At 43.8% G+C, this 16047-nt stretch overlaps 2 protein-coding genes across 2 annotated transcripts in view; both read left to right on the forward strand.

The window, feature by feature from the left end:
* Positions 1 to 8325, forward strand: part of LOC138078777 (antigen WC1.1-like) — a 35148-nt gene extending 26823 nt beyond the window's left edge. The window contains exons 6-7 of the mRNA XM_068971522.1: positions 3256 to 3576; positions 8315 to 8325. Coding sequence (XP_068827623.1) covers positions 3256 to 3576; positions 8315 to 8325 — 332 coding nt within the window. The remainder of the gene's footprint in view (positions 1 to 3255; positions 3577 to 8314) is intronic.
* A 627-nt stretch (positions 8326 to 8952) lies between these two features.
* Positions 8953 to 16047, forward strand: part of LOC138078778 (deleted in malignant brain tumors 1 protein-like) — a 373461-nt gene continuing 366366 nt past the window's right edge. The window contains 3 exon segments of the mRNA XM_068971523.1: positions 8953 to 9040; positions 10258 to 10578; positions 12750 to 13070. Coding sequence (XP_068827624.1) covers positions 8953 to 9040; positions 10258 to 10578; positions 12750 to 13070 — 730 coding nt within the window.

Below are 16047 nucleotides of genomic sequence, written 5' to 3' on the forward strand. Positions count from 1 at the left end.
TGATCTTGTTTTTGCAGACTGTATAGAGCTTCTCCCTCTTTGGCTGCAAATAATATAATCAATCTGATTTCAGTATTGACCATTTGGTGATGTCCATGTGTAGAGTCTTCTCTTATGGTATTGGAAGAGGGTTTTTGCTATGACCAGTGTGGTGTCTTGGCAAAACTCTGTTAGCCTTTGACCTGCTTCATTTTGTACTCCAAGGCCAAATTTACCTGTTACTCCAGGTATCTCTTGACTTCCTACTTTTGCATTCTAGTACCCTAAAATGAAAAGGATGTCTTTTTTGGGGTGTTAATTCTAGAAGGTCTTGTAGGTCTTCCTGGAACTGCTCAACTTCAGCTTCTTCAGCATTACTGGTCAGGGCAGTCTTGAATTACCATGACATTGAATAGTTGGTTTGCCTTGGAAATGCAGAGATCATTCTGTCATTTTTGAGATTGGATCTAGGTAATGCATTTTGGGCTCTTTTGTTTGTTATCATGGCTACTCCATTTCTTCTAAGGGTTTCTTGCCCTCAGTAGTAAATATAATGGTCATCTGAGTTAAATTCACCCATTCCAGGCCATTTTAGTTCAATGATTCCTAAAGTGTCGATTTTCACTCTTGCCATCTCTTGTTGACCACTCCCAATTTGCCTTGATTCATGGACCTGACTTTCCAGGTTCCTATGCAATATTGCTCTTTACAGCATCGGACTTTACTTCTATCACCAGTCACATCCACAACTGGGTGTTGTTTTTGCTTTGGCTTTGTCTCCTCATTCTTTCTGGAATTGTTTCTCCACTGATCTTCAGTAGCATATTGGGCACCTACCAACCTGGGAAGTTCATGTTTCAGTGTCCTATCTTTTTTCCTTTCATACTGTTCTTGGAATTCTCAAGGCAAAAATACTGAAGTGGTTTGCCATTCCCTTCTCCAGTAGTCCATCAGTTCAGTTCAGTTCAGTCACTCAGTCGTGTCCGACTCTTTGCAACCCCATGAATCGCAGCACGCCAGGCCTCCCTGTCCATCATCAGCTTCCAGAGTTCACTCAGACTCACGTCCATCAAGTCCGTGATGCCATCCAGCCATCTCATCCTCTGTCGTCCCCTTCTCCTCCTGCCCCCAATCCCTCCCAGCATCAGAGTCTTTTCCAATGAGTCAACTCTTCGCATGAGTTCGCATGGCCAAAGTACTGGAGCTTCAGCTTTAGCATCATTCCTTCCAAAGAAATCCCAGGGTTGATCTCCTTCAGAATGGACTGGCTGGATCTCCTTGCAGTCCAAGGGACTCTCAAAAGTCTTCTCCAACACCACAGCTCAAAAGCATCCATTCTTCAGCGCTCAGCCTTCTTCACAGTCCAACTCTCACATCTACACATGACTACTGGAAAAACCATAGCCTTGACTAGATGGACCTTAGTCAGCAAAGTGATGTCTCCGCTTTTGAATATACTATCTAGGTTGGTCATAACTTTTCTTCCAAGGAGTAAGTGTCTTTTAATTTCATGGCTATAGTCACCATCTGCAGTGATTTTGGAGCCCCCCAAAATAAAGTCTGACACTGTTTCCACTGTTTCCCCATCTATTTCCCATCAAGTGATGGGAGCAGATGCCATGATCTTCGTTCTCTGAATGTTGAGCTTTAAACCAACTTTTTCGCTCTCCTCTTTCACTTTCGTCAAGAGGCTTTTTAGCTCCTCTTCACTTTCTGCCCTAAGGGTGGTGTCATCTGTGTTTTCTCAGAATTCTCCACTATGACTTGTCCATCTTGGGTGCCCCTCCACTGCATGGTTCATAATTTGACTGAGCTAGACAAGGCTGTGGTCCATATGATCAGTTTGGTTAATTTGCTGTGATTGTGGTTTTTGTTCTGTCTGCCCTCTGATGGATAATGATAAGAGGCTTATGGAAGCTTCCTGATGGGAGAGACTGACTGAGAGGGAAACTGGGTCTTGTTCTAATGGGAGAAGCTATGGTAAGTAAATCTTTCATCCAATTTTCTGTTGATGGGCAGGGCTGTGTTCCCTCCCTGTTGTTTGACCTGAGACCAAACTATGGTGGAAGTAATGAACATAATGGGGACCTCCTTCAGAAGGTTCCATGCACTCACTGTTGCACTCAGTGTCCCCAACCCTACAGCAGGCCACCGTTGACCCATGCCTCTGCTGAAGACTCCTGGACACTCATGGGCAAGTCTAGGACAGTCTCTTGTGGGGTCACTGCTCCTTTCTCCTGAGTCCTGGTCTGTACAAGGTTCTGTTTGTGCCCTCCAAGAGTCTGTTTCCCCGGTGGTTCTATGATGGGGTTAATGGTGACCTCCTCCAAGAGGGCTTATGCCTTACCCAGGTCTGCTGCATCCAGAGCCCCTGCCCCTGCAGCAGTCCACTGCTGACCTGTACCTTCACAGGAGACACTCAAACACAGTTCTAGCTCAGTACAAGGATGTAATTATCTAAAGGTTCAACCAGGAGTAGATACTCAAATATACTCACCTGGATGTTGGCAGATTTCAGAATTTGGTAGACTGTTGAGCTGAGTCCCAGTCCGTGGTTGACTGTTGGCTAGAGGTTTGACTCCTTTCCTTGTCAAGAAGGTTTATTGAAAGTAGGTCACAAATGGAAGCTGGTTTCATCAAAGAAAAAGGGAAAGCAAGATAGGTCAACAAGACAAAAACTATACTCACCTTGAAACCTAATCTCATAAGTGACATCTCATTACTTTTGCCAATTTCCATTTGTTAGATGCCTGTTACTAGGTATAGTCAAGTATATGGGGATACACAGGAACATGAACACCAGGCTTCAGGAATAATGGGGAAGCTTTAGAGCCTATTACCCCAGCCCTCTGTTCCTAAGCTGGATGAGATTCTTCCTATGGTCAGGGAAGGAGGAGGAGGATTCTTCCCTGGATCCTGGGCTGTGAAGTGTAACTGAGATGGGGAAGCTGGGCCCTAGTAGCCTTGGGAAGATCTACAGGGAGGGCAGCATCCAGAGTCTCTGAAAGCCTGTCTTTGGTGGTGTCCCTGGAGCTAGTTTTACAGCCTCGTGAGAAATACCTGGTGCATCCCTTCCTGCTCCATGTTCAGTGATGGCACATTGAGAGCTTAGAATTGGCTATGTGGGAATATTTATACCATAGAAGTCAAGAAATGCTATTCACAGAGGTTTGTTTTCAAACATCAGAATTTTCTCTTTTTTTAATACTTACCAGCACATTACTTCATTATCTCCTAATATCCCTCCTATGCCCTGTGTCTGTGTCTCTCTTGCAGATCTGGAGGTGAGGCTGAAGGATGGAGCCCACCGCTGTGAAGGGAGAGTGGAAGTGAAGCACCAAGGAGAATGGGGCACAGTGAATGACCACAACTGGAGATTGGAGGAGGCACAAGTGGTGTGCAGACAGCTGGGTTGTGGAGCTGCCACTGATGCTCTCAGAGGGGCTCATTTTGGACCAGGGATTGGCCCCATTTGGTTTCGTTACACTTACTGCCATGGGCTAGAGTCAGTGCTCACAGCGTGTACCTATCCTGTTCCTAAAGACTATCACCCTGAGGGCCTTTCTCATGACCAGGATGCAGGAGCAGTCTGCTCAAGTAAGTCCTGTCTGGTCTGCGAGGGGATCCCCATCAGAAAAAGCCCTAGTCTCATTCCCAGAGTAACTATGAGACTACGGATCACAGAGTTTCAGTTCAGTTCAGTTCAGTTTAGTCGCTCAGTCGTGTCCAACTCTTTGTGATCCCATGAATCACAGCACGCCAGGCCTCCCTGTCCATCACCAACTCCCGGAGTTCACTCAGATTCACATCCATCGAGTCAGTGATGCCATCCAGCCATCTCATCCTCTGTCACCCCCTTCTCCTCCTGCCCCCAATCCCTCCCAGCATCAGGGTCTTTTCCAATGAGTCAACTCTTCGCATGAGGTGGCCAAAGTACTGGAGTTTCAGCTTTAGCATCATTCCTTCCAAAGAAATCCCCGGGCTGATCTCCCTCAGAATGGACTGGTTGGATCTCCTTCCAGTCCAAGGGACTCTCAAGAGTCTTCTCCAACACCGCAGTTCAAAAGCATCAGTTCTTTGGCACTCAGCCTTCTTCACAGTCCAACTCTCACATCTACACATGACTACTGGAAAAACCATATCCTTGACTAGACGGACCTTAGTCGGCAAAGTGATGTTTCTGCTTTTGAATATACTATCTAGGTCGGTCATAACTTTTCTTCCAAGCAGTTTAGAACATACTAAAATTGCACTCACACAGTCATTCCTTGCACATTAGGTGCTGAAAGGAACATAAGGACTTGCTTGTCTCTGGAGAGAAAGGCTCCACACCCATAATCACTAGTCCCTCCAGTCTCTGTGATATGTCACAGGAGGCAGGAAGTTGAGCTCAATGTTTTGTGCATGTATAGCTGCTTGGTTGTACCTTTATGAGTTAGGTTTATCACAGTAGCTCTTTGTATTCTTTACAGACATGGTCAGACAAGTGCACATGTAAGAAGGGATATGGGGGAGGTGCAGGCAAACACAGTTAATTATACTGACAGATCCTGGAGAGACAGATATCTTCAGTTGGAAAATGGGGGTGGTACCTGTAGATCCAGATCAACCTAGAAGTGAGGACTATACGGAGGGAATGAATATGTGACAATACTGAGGGTCAGGGTGGAATTACACAAGGAAAAGGCACAAGAGACTTTCACTGGTGCATTTGAAGGTCACTAGGTCACAGTTAGGGGTGGCAAAAATGGATTTTGTGGCAGGGGCTAGTCTCATCACACCGGTGCACCTGCTTATCTGAGTGGGGAGCTCACATTCTATTTGTGGGGATATTGAGGCTGCAGGAAAGCCTCAAGTTTGAAAATTATGACACAGACTGGAATAAAACTAAGGACGGTGAAATTAAGAGACTTGAAAGAATACGCAATAAGTGATCAGTCCTGTCTATACGTATTTGGCTTGAGCCAAGGCTAAAAGAAGAAGGATTGGGTGGTCACAATTTTTGCCAGTGATGTTCCAGGTTGTTAGCAGAATGTTTGATGAATTGCTCAGGATATAATTTCCATGACAAGAGCTGGAATTGAGGAAATTATTATCTGATATCTCAGGAGGACTGGGAATCATGATCCAGGTCAAGTCCCATGTTCACCACAGCTCCTGTGTTACACTTCCTTCCTGCTCTCATTCCTTCCTGACTTTTCTTTTTCTTGATGTGGGAGTCACTTCTGAGCTCTGGGGAAGTGCTGGCCTTTCAAGATCGTAGTTTTCTTTGTGGGAAATTTTAATAATATAGAATCTATTTAGCAAGTAGAGGACTGTGCAGATCTCTCTCTTTTTTCTGGTATCAGATGTAGCCGGCGTGGGGGAGATGCCAGTTGTAGACACATGCTGTGGTGGGCACCCATGAAGGCAGCAAGGGCCTGTGCAATGGAAGGGCTCCTTGGCAGCCTGGGTGCCTCTAGCTCTCTATGTGCTCTCCCATGGCCACATTCTCTTCTCCTGGGCATGCACACTACAGTGGAGCCTGCTGACAGGTGTCAGGCTGGTGGGATTCAAGTGGACAGTTGCAGTATCTAGCCATGAACACATGCGTGGTGTTGTGGTCACACGTTAGGTTTATACTAATGTCTTGCATTTGTTCAGCCAGAGAACTGAGCTTGTTGCAGGTGCTGTTCCTGGGCTCTGGAGGAAGTGAAGGGGGAGGTGCTTGTTGGCAGATACCAGTGAATGTGTTACTGGGGTTGGTTAAAACTGGTGAAATCTGCAGGAAGCCAGCAGCATTAGTTCCTTCAAGGGCAGAATCTGCTGAATTTGTCTACAGAGCAGGAAACTGAACTGCAGTTATTCCTGTTGTGTGACAGCTACTGTAGCCCCTTCTTTTCTTCCTTATTCCTGGTCTTTATATGTGTCTCAGTTTTGCAGGTCTGTGTGAGGTGAAACTCAAGCACAACCTTCACGTGTTGCCTCACAAGGCCAGGGCCCTGGTTCCTCAGCCTGCTCTGACATTCCTGGCAAGGGAAATCTCTTGGCATCAAGTAATGCTGGCTTGGGAAATGGAATGATGCTGGCAAATGACTCATCATTTTTTGCTGCTAAAATTTTTTTTTGCATAAAAATGTCTTTTTGCTGCTAAAATTTCTAAAGAGGACTCCTGTTTTCTCCAGAACTATATTTATTTGTGGATAGCTGTCTAATTGTTGATCTTTCAGGCAGAAAGTGGGGGAGGGGAAGCTGCTGTCTACTACATCATCATTTTCATGATGTCACTTTCCAGGGTTTTATTCTTAAAAGTTGGCTTTCCTGGTAACTCAGCTGGTAAAGAGTCCACCTGCAATGCAGGAGTGGAGTGAAAGTGGCCCAGTTGTGTCCAACTCTTTGTGAACCCATGGACTATAGCAATGCAGGAGACCCCAGTTCAATTCCTGGGTCAGAAAGATCCCCTGGAGGAGGGCATGGCATCCCATTCCAGTATTCTTGCCTGGAGAATCCCCATGGACAGAGAAGCCTGGTGGGCTACAGTTCATGGGGTTGCAAAGAGTCAGACACGACTTAGCGACTAAGCACACACATTCTTAAAAGTGTGGTTTTGAATATAGAGTTTTAGATTGGCACTTTTTTTTTTAAATAGGACATACAAGTCTTCAGTCTACTCTGTATTGGCTTCCTATGTTCTTAGCAACTTAGGGGTTCATGTAGATATTTTTCAAGTTGAGGAAATGTATTCTTAATATTTTTCTCTTTGTCAATTTCCTGCTATTTATCACTTTAGCAAGAATAAACTACATTATAAAGTATTTACAAATAGCCAAAATTTGTCCTCACAGGGTGTGTTCTATTCAGTTTGGCAGGGTATCTGCTTATCATAAATTTTTATACACCCAGGTTGATTTTGCCCCACCATCTTATGACTCTAACGCTTTAACACAAGGCTGTAGGATTTGCTGTGGTAGACAAAACTATTGGCTCTTAAATGTTTCATTGTGGAAGTGACATCATTTGTTATCATACTTTATTGCATAAGTCAAATCACTTGGTTATGCTTCCTTTCAGACAGATAAGGAAGTATTAATACTTCCATGTGCTCAGAATAGAGAATTTTAATTATCACTAAGCATTAGGATATTTACATCTGTGATATGTCTACAATATGTGTCCCCTGAATTTTGTTGCACTTACTCTAAGGCTTGGAAAAAAAAGTAAAGTAAATAACTTCAACCATGTCGAACTCTTTGTGGCCCCACGGAATGTAGCCCACCAGACTCCTCTCTGCATCAGATTCTCTAGGCATGAATACTGGAGTGGATTGCCATGTCTTTCTCCTGACTCAGGGGTTAAACTCGGGTCTCCTGCATTGCAGGCAGATTCTTTACCATCTGAGCCACCAGGGAAGCCTCTAAGGCTTGGCATCTGTCATCAATTCTGAAAAATTCTCAGCCAATATTTTTTCAAATATGGCATATGCCAGTTCCCTTTCTTTATGTCTCCTTGTCTCAGGCACCCTCTCCTTCTCCCCATATTTAAATTTAACTTGTTTTAAGTTTTTCCTCCATGTTTTGTCTCTAATTTACTCTTCTGTATTTTTATCCTTCTGCTCCTCTGTTCAGTATTTCAGATAATTTATCTTGACTTATTATTCACTTCTCTAGTCTGCCTTTTTCTGAGGTTAATCTGATGCACACATTTAATTTTAAGAAGGCATATTTTTCATTTGTAAAAATCATGTTTTAAATTTTTTGTATGCATTTTTTCAGTCTGTGAAGATTATCTTTCTTCAACTATGGTATAGTAGAAGATATATAGCCAATATCTGATATTTGAACATGAGAAATCTCTGTTTCTGCTTCAGTAGTTTCTCTTGGTTTGTGTTTTGACATTTTGTCGCTTGGAGTACTTTTTTATGACACTATACTGGGTCACTTGATTTATAAAAACTATTTGTAGAGGTAATTTAGACTTAGGATGAAGGTGATTTACTCCAGAAAGATATTCATATTTATTTTTTCATGATTTTGTGGTATTATCAATAGTGGGCCACCTTCATACAAGTGCAAAAATGGATATTACCTGGACAATCCAGAAAGTCAAACCCCAATTCTGATTCTATGCAACAGCAGGTCTGTTTCAACTGGTGTCCGGCTCACGTGGAGAATGCCTTCTGCTGGATCCTCATTTCGGTGTGGATTTCCTATATGATTTATACCTCCTCACCATCAAGGGCCATTAAAAAGCCACACATTTTCCTGAATGGCCTAGTGCTGTCAGGGTAAAACCGCATTCCACGTTCCTGTACCTCAGTGAAAAATTTACGTTTTCTGATTTCTCCTGAATTTTTTAGCCATCATGTGAGGTCTTTAATGCTTTTAAGATAATTTTTAGTGAATTTATTTCATTTTATTTATTTTCAGCAGAAAAGATACCCTCAATAACCAAGCTGACAGTTACTGAGATAATCTCCTGGAATTTATCACAGTAATTAAATCATGTACTTGTTTGTTTCTCTCATCAATTACATAAAAGATACATGAAGGCAGGGTCATTGTCTCACCATTTTCTGCATTTACAGCACTTACACTGCCTTTCCCTAAATAATTTTAGAATTCATAAAAGTAGCTTCTTGTGTGCTTCCATGATACTTTGTCAAACCTTACTCTCATCTCAGGGTTTGACTGTAAAAAATAACACCCAAATTGAGTAAGCATCACAGGCTGTCTCTTTGCACCCGATGTCTCCTTCACCTCCTTACCTTGTATCCTTTTCTTTCCTTTTGAGAGTGAGCCTCCCCAGCTCTATGGATTGAACTGTTTCTCTCCAAAATGTATATCTTGAAGTCTTAGCCCCACAGTGACTGGATTGGAGAAATGGCCTTTAGGAGGTAACTGAGGTTAAATAAGACCATACAGTTGCGGCCCTAATCCAACATGTGACATTACAAAAACAGGAAGAGACAGACCATCCTCCTGTCTCCCTGTGCACATGCCTGAATTGACCAAATACCAGAATCTTCTCCAGCTCAGCATTTCCCCAGTTGTTCTCTCTGTGATGTACCGCTTCTGTTACCAGAGTGAGAGCACATGGGGTGGGGTCTAGACCTGAGCAGTGTTAGTGATGCCCCAGGGACCATATCTTGTTATTATAAGAAAAATTCTCATTTTCTGAACCAAATTCAAAATTACTAGAGCTGATTCATGGTCTTAGAAAAATCACTTCTAAGTTCCTGATGGGAAAACAGGACCCTGGGATACTAGGTGAGACTTGATGGAACAGAAAGAGGTCACATCAGGTAAACCTCCAGCTTGTTCACCCCTGCCTTCTGACACTGGAGGGAAGCCTGACATCAGTTATGTGTTGTTGTGCAACAAGTTGGTGCTGAACTTGGCAGCTTAAATCAGCAAACACCTAGTACCTCACACCTTTGGTGGGCCAGGAATTGACATGGCTTACCTTGGTCCTCTGACTCATGATGTCTCACAAGGATGCAATCATCTGAAGGTCCAACCAGGAGTGCTAACTGTCCAAATGTAATTGACTGGATGTTGGCAGCATTCAGACCTTGGCAGGCTGATGAACTGAGAGTCTCGGTCCATGTTTGCTGTTGGACAGAGGCTTGCCTCCATTCCCTGTCATGCAAGTGTTTCTATAAGTAAGTCACAACATGACATCTTGTTTTATTAGACCAAGACAGGTTAGGAAGGGGAAATCAGAATCATCTTGAAATCTAAGTGACATCTCATCACTTTGCCAAATTCCATTTGGTAGATTCATGTTTCTAGGTACATTTGAGTGTGGGCATTACACAAGGATGTGAACAAAAGGTGACAGGAATAACTGGGACATTTTAGAGGCCGTTACCCAGCCTTCTATTCCTAAGCTAGATGAGATTCTCCCTAGGGAACAGGAAAGGAGAGAGAGGATTCCTCCCTGGATTCTGGGCCATGCTCTATAACTGAGACAGAGAAACTGGGCCCTAGTAGCCTTGGGCACATCTACACGGAGGGCAGCATCCAGAGTCTCTGAAGGCCTGTTCTCAGTGGTATCCCTGGAGCCAGTTCTTCAGGCTCATGAGAAATACCTGGTGCCTCCCTTCCTGCTCCAGGTTCAGTGATGGCACACTGGGAGCTTAGAGTTGGCCACGGAGGGAATATTTATACCACAGAAGTCAACAGATGCTGTTCACAGAGCTTTCCCCTCAGAGAGAAGATTTTTTTAATTCTTAATAGCACACCAATGCATTGTCCCCTAAAATCTCTCCTATGTCCTGTGCCTGTGTCTGTCTTGCAGATCTGGAGCTAAGGCTGATCAATGGAGACCATAGCTGTGAGGGGAGAGTGGAAGTGAAGCACCAAGGAAAATGGGGCACAGTGAATGATCTGAACTGGAACATGGAGGAGGCACATGTGGTGTGCAGACAGCTGAGGTGTGGAGCTGCTGTTGGTGCTCCCAAAGAGTCTAAATTTGGACCAGGAATTGGACCCATTTGGTTTCATTATATTTATTGCAAAGGGCAGGAGTCAGTTATCACCGAGTGCAGTTATCCTCCTCTTAAAGACCATCGTACTGAGGGCTATTCCCATAACAAGGATGCTGGAGTAATCTGCTCAGGTAAGTCTTATCTGGTCTGGGAGGAGATTCCCAGTAGGAAATCTTTCAGTTTTATTCCCAGAGAAACTATGGGCACGTGGATCACAGTCTTTAGAACATACTTCTTTGAAGATTCCACTCACACAATGATTTCTTGAACATTAGGTGCTCAGAAGAGCATAAAGACTTGCTTGGACCTGGAGAAAAAACTCCAGACCCATAGTCACTGGGCCCTCCAATCTCTGTGGTCTGTCATAGAAGGTGGAAGTGTGAGGTCAAATGTTTCATGCAGGTGCAACTACTGGGATGGACCTCTACGAATTAGGTTCATCATGGTAGCTCGCATTCTTGCATCAGGTGGTCAAACAAGTGGGACTACAGGAGAGCATATGTGAGAAGTGCAAGCAAACTTACTCTATTATACTCACAATTTCTACAGAGAGTATCCTCATATGAGTATACAGGGTAGGTACCAATAGAACAGGCTTAACCCAGAAGTGGAGGCCAAAATGGGTGTGAAGATCAATGAACAATTGACAATAACAAGGTCAGGGTGAAGTTATAGAAAGAAACTACCTGAGGGCATTTTATTGGTACTTTTGAATGTAAGTAGGTCACAGAGGAGGACAAGACTTGGGATTTGTGGCACTCTCATCACACTGGTGTACCTGCTCACCGGGGTGGGGAGCTCACATCCTGTTTGTGGGGATGTTGAGGCTGCAGGAAAACCTGAAGCTTGACGATTATAACAGAGTAGCTGAAGCAAAACTAAGGACAGTGAAGTTAAGAGAACTTTGAAATGATACGTAATAATGACTCAGTCCAGTCTACATGTATTTGACCTGAGCCAAGGGGTAAACTAGAATGTGATTGGGTGGTCACAGTATTTACCAAGGATATTCTCAGCTTGCTGTGATATTTGATAATATCTTCCTCAGTTCCAACTATTGTGGTAGGTTTAAACCCTGGAAAATTCATCAGACATTCTGATAACAACTGGAATATCTTTTCCAATCTCACCACTAACAGATCTTTCATGATACTCTTGAGGTTGCAAAGAATTCTTTTCTTTTTTAAAAATTCCTATTTGAGGTAAGACTGACATGCCAAAAGCTGTACATTGTTAATATTTACAAAATGATGAATTTGGAAATCCCTTATGACTTTACAGTGGAAGTGACAAAAAGATTCAAGGGAATTGATGTTTGTTGAGGAAGGAGAAGGAAGCTGTTGTCTCCTACATCATCAGTTTCATGATGTCACTTTCCAGGGCTTTATTCTTTTAAAATAAGTGCTTTTTGAATATAGTTTTAGATTGGCAATTTTTCTTAGCACATTTAAGGTTTTTCCTACATGACATTGGCTTCTCATGTTCTTAGTGACTTCAGTTTTAGCACAGATATTTTGCAATTTGAGGTAATATAAAATAAGTCTCTGTCTCAATATTTTTTCTCTTTGTCAATTTCTTTCTATTTCTTATCACAATAGCCAAAGTAAGCTAGGTTTTAATGTATTAGTGAGCAGCCAATTTTTTTTTTTCTTATACGATGTGTTCTATTCAGTTTGCTATGGCAAAAGGAAGAGCAAGATAGATCAACAAGGGGAAACCATAGTCATCTTGAAATCTAATCTCTTAAATTACATCTCATTCCTGTTGCCAAATTTCATTTGTTAGATGCTTGTTACTAGGTACATTTGAGTGTGGGGATTACATAAGGACATGAACACCAGGCAGCTGGAATAACTGGAACACTTCAGAGCCTGTTACCCCAGCCTTCTGTTCCTGAGCTGGATGAGATGCTCCCTATGGACAGGGAAGGAGAGGGAGGATTCCTCCCTGGATCCTGGGCCATGAGCTGTAACTGAGGCAGAGAAGCTGGGCCCTCGTAGCCTTGGGCACATCTACAGGGAGGGCAGCATCCAGAGTCTCTGGAGGCCTATCCTCGATGGTGTCCCTGGAGCTGGTTCTACAGGCTCCTGAGAAACACCTGGTGCCTCCCTTCCTGCTCCAGGTTCAGTGATGGCACATTGGGGGCTTAGGGTTGGCCATGTGGGAATGTTTATGCCATAGAAGTCAAGAAATGCTGAACACAGGATTTTTTTTCAGAAGTCAGAGATTTCATTTGTAAATATTACCACTATACGTCTGCATTGTCTCCTAAAATGTCTTCTGTGTCCTTGTCCCTCTGCAGCTCGGGAGGTGAGGCTGAAGGATGGAGCCCACCACTGTGAGGGGAGAGTCGAAGTGAAGCACCAAGGAGAATGGGGCACAGTGAATGATCACAACTGGAGCTTGGAGGCAGCAGCTGTGGTGTGCAGAGAACTGGAGTGTGGAGCTGCCATTAATGCTTCCAGAGGAGCTCATTTTGGACCAGGGATTGGCCCCATTTGGTTTCAGTATATTTACTGCAATGGGACAGAATCTTCTCTCATGGAGTGTAGTTATCCTCCTCTTAAAAACCACCTTCCTGAGGGCCTATCCCATGACAGGGATGCTGGAGCAGTCTGCTCAGGTAAGTCTTGTCTGGTCTGGGAGGGGATATTTAGCTGGAAAATCCTCTTTTTCTTTTTGAGAATAGCATATGCCTATGGATCACAGTCTTTAGTACATTCTTGGGTGAAGACTCCAGTCATAGAGTGACCTCTTGAACATTAGGTGCTCAAAGAAAACATGAACACTTGCTTGGCCCTGGAGAGAAAGTCTCATGACCCATAGTCACTGGGCCCTCCAGTTTCTATTGTGTGTCATAGGAGGCAGGGAAAAAAGTAAAAGTAAAGTAAGTCACTTCAGTCGTGTACAACTTTTTGACCCTATGGACCTGTAGCCCGCCAGGCTCCTCTGTCCATCGAATACTCCAGGAAAGAATACTGGAATGGTTGTCATGCCTTTCTTCAGGGGATCTTCCTGACCCAGGCATTGAACCTGAGTCTCCCACAATGCAGGCAGATTCTTTACCATCTGAGCCAACAGGGAATCCTAGGAGGCAGGAGGCTGAGCCCAAATGCTTCATTTAGGTACAACTGCTGTGTTGGACCTCATCATGATAGCCTGTTGTATTCTTTCATGATATGTTTAGACATGTGTGGCTACAAGAGGGGTTAGAGGAGAGGTTCAGGCAAATACAGCTTATTATGTTCAAAGATACAGGGTATTATCAGGTTGGGTACATGGGGAAAGTGACAAGAGACAGCCTCAATGAAGCAGCAATGACACAAGGAGAGATTGAAGACCCATGGACAAATGACAATACCCAGAGTCAGGGTATAGTTACACGACAAAAAAGCATTAGGGGATTTCGTTGGTGCATTTGAATATAACTAGGTCACTGGGGAGGACAAGATGGGGATTTGGGCAGGGGACCACCTCATCACTGGTGCACCTGCTCACCAGGGTGGGGAGCTCATAACCTATTTGTGGGGATGTTGAGGTTGCAGGAAAATCTGAAGTTTGACAAATACAGCACAGAAGATGAAGTGAAACTAAGGGCAGTGAAGTTAAGAAAACCTGAAATGATATGTAATAAGGGCTCAGTTCAGTTCAGTTCAGTTCAGTCACTCAGTCATGTCTGACTTTTTGTGACCCCATGAATTGCAGCACGCCAGGCCTCCCTGTCCATCACCAATTCCTGGAGTTCACTCAAACTCACGTCCATCAAGTCAGTGATGCTCTCCAGCCATCTCATCCTATGTCGTCCCCTTTTCCTCCTGCTCCCAATCCCTCCCAGCATCAGAGGCTTTTCCAATGAGTCAACTCTTCGTGTGAGGTGGCCAATACTGGAGCTTCAGAGTTAGCATCATTCCTTCCAAAGAACACCCAGGACTGATCTCCTTTAGAATGGACTGGTTGAATGTCCTTGCAGTCCATGGGACTTTCAAGAGCCTTCTGCAACACCACAGTTCAAAAACATCCATTCTTCGGTGCTCAGCCTTCTTTACAGTCCAACTCTCACATGCATACATGGCTACTGGAAAAACCATATCTTGTATAAATGTATTGGACCTGAGCCAAGGCAGAAAGTGAAGAGGAACTAAAGAGCCTCTTGATGAAAGTGAAAGAGGAGAGTGAAAACATTGGCTTAAAGCTCAGAAAACTAAGATCATGGCATCTGGTCCCATCACTTCATGGCAAATAGATGGGGAAATGGTGGAAACGCTGTCAGACTTTATTTTTGGGGGCTCCAAAATCAATGCAGGTGGTGATTGCACCCATGAAATTAAAAGACGCTTACTCCTTGGAAGGAAAGTTATGACCAACCTAGAGAGCATATTCAAAAGCAGAGACATTACTTTGCCAACAAAGGTCCGTCTAGTCAAGGCTATGGTTTTTCCAGTAGTCATGTATAGATGTGAGAGCTGGACTGTGAAGAAAGCTAAGTGCCGAAGAATTGATGCTTTTGAACTGTGGTGCTGGAGAAGACTCTTGAGAGTCCCTTGGACTGCAAGGAGATCCAACTAGCCTGTCCTAAAGGAGATCAGTCCTGGGTGTCCATTGGGAGGACTGATGCTGAAGCTGAAACCCAATACTTTGGCCACCTCATGCGAAGAGTTGACTCATTGGAAAAGACCCTGATGCTGGGAGGGATTGAGGGCAGGACAAGGAGGGGATGACAGAGGATGAGATGGCTGGATGGCATCACGGACTCAATGGACGTGAGTTTGAGTGAACTCTTGGAATTGGTGATGGACAGGGAGGCCTGGCGTGCTGCAATTCATGGGGTCACAAAGAGTCAGACACAGCTGAGTGACTGAACTGAACTGAAGGTGGAAATAGGTCTTTCTGGGTTGCTCAGTGGTAAAGAATCTGACTGCAAAGCAGAAGACGCCAGAGATGTCATGCATTCAATCCCTGGGTCAGAAAGATACGCTGGCAACCCACTCCAGTATTCTTGCCTGGAGAATCCCATGAACAGAGGAGCCTGGTGGGCTACAGTCCATAGTGTCACACAGAGTCAGATATGACTCTGAGCATGCACGCCAGGTGGAAATTAGAATGGTTGGGTGGTCACAGTATTTGCCAGAGATGTTTCCAGTTGTTATCAGCATGTTTGATGAATCTCTTTAGCAAAACTTTAATGATGCTCTTGAAGTTGCTAAGAAAACAATTCTTTCCTTTGTAAAAGCTACTTTATTGAGGTAAAGATGACCTACAAAAACTGTACATAGTTAGTATTTACCCCTGATGAATTTGGTGATCAGTATACATTTGTGAAACCATGAATACAATCTATGCCATAAACCTGTTCATCCCTTCCAAAGTTTTCTTTCATCCTCTTTATTACAGTATTACTATCAAAGTAACTGTTTTCAAAGGGCATTTGAGCTTCAGTTAGAAATTTTTGTTTTAAGAGAACCCATTTCTTAGCATTTCAAATGACATCCCTTATTGTCACAATGTCTTCATTATGGTTTCAAATGCAGAAAAGCTCGTGGAAACACTGCAGGAGTCCTTGCCTTATTCTGATAAATCAGCATCTGAAATAAAATGGACTG

Source organism: Capricornis sumatraensis, chromosome 4 (genome assembly GCF_032405125.1).
Source record: "Capricornis sumatraensis isolate serow.1 chromosome 4, serow.2, whole genome shotgun sequence".
Taxonomy (NCBI): domain Eukaryota; kingdom Metazoa; phylum Chordata; class Mammalia; order Artiodactyla; family Bovidae; genus Capricornis; species Capricornis sumatraensis.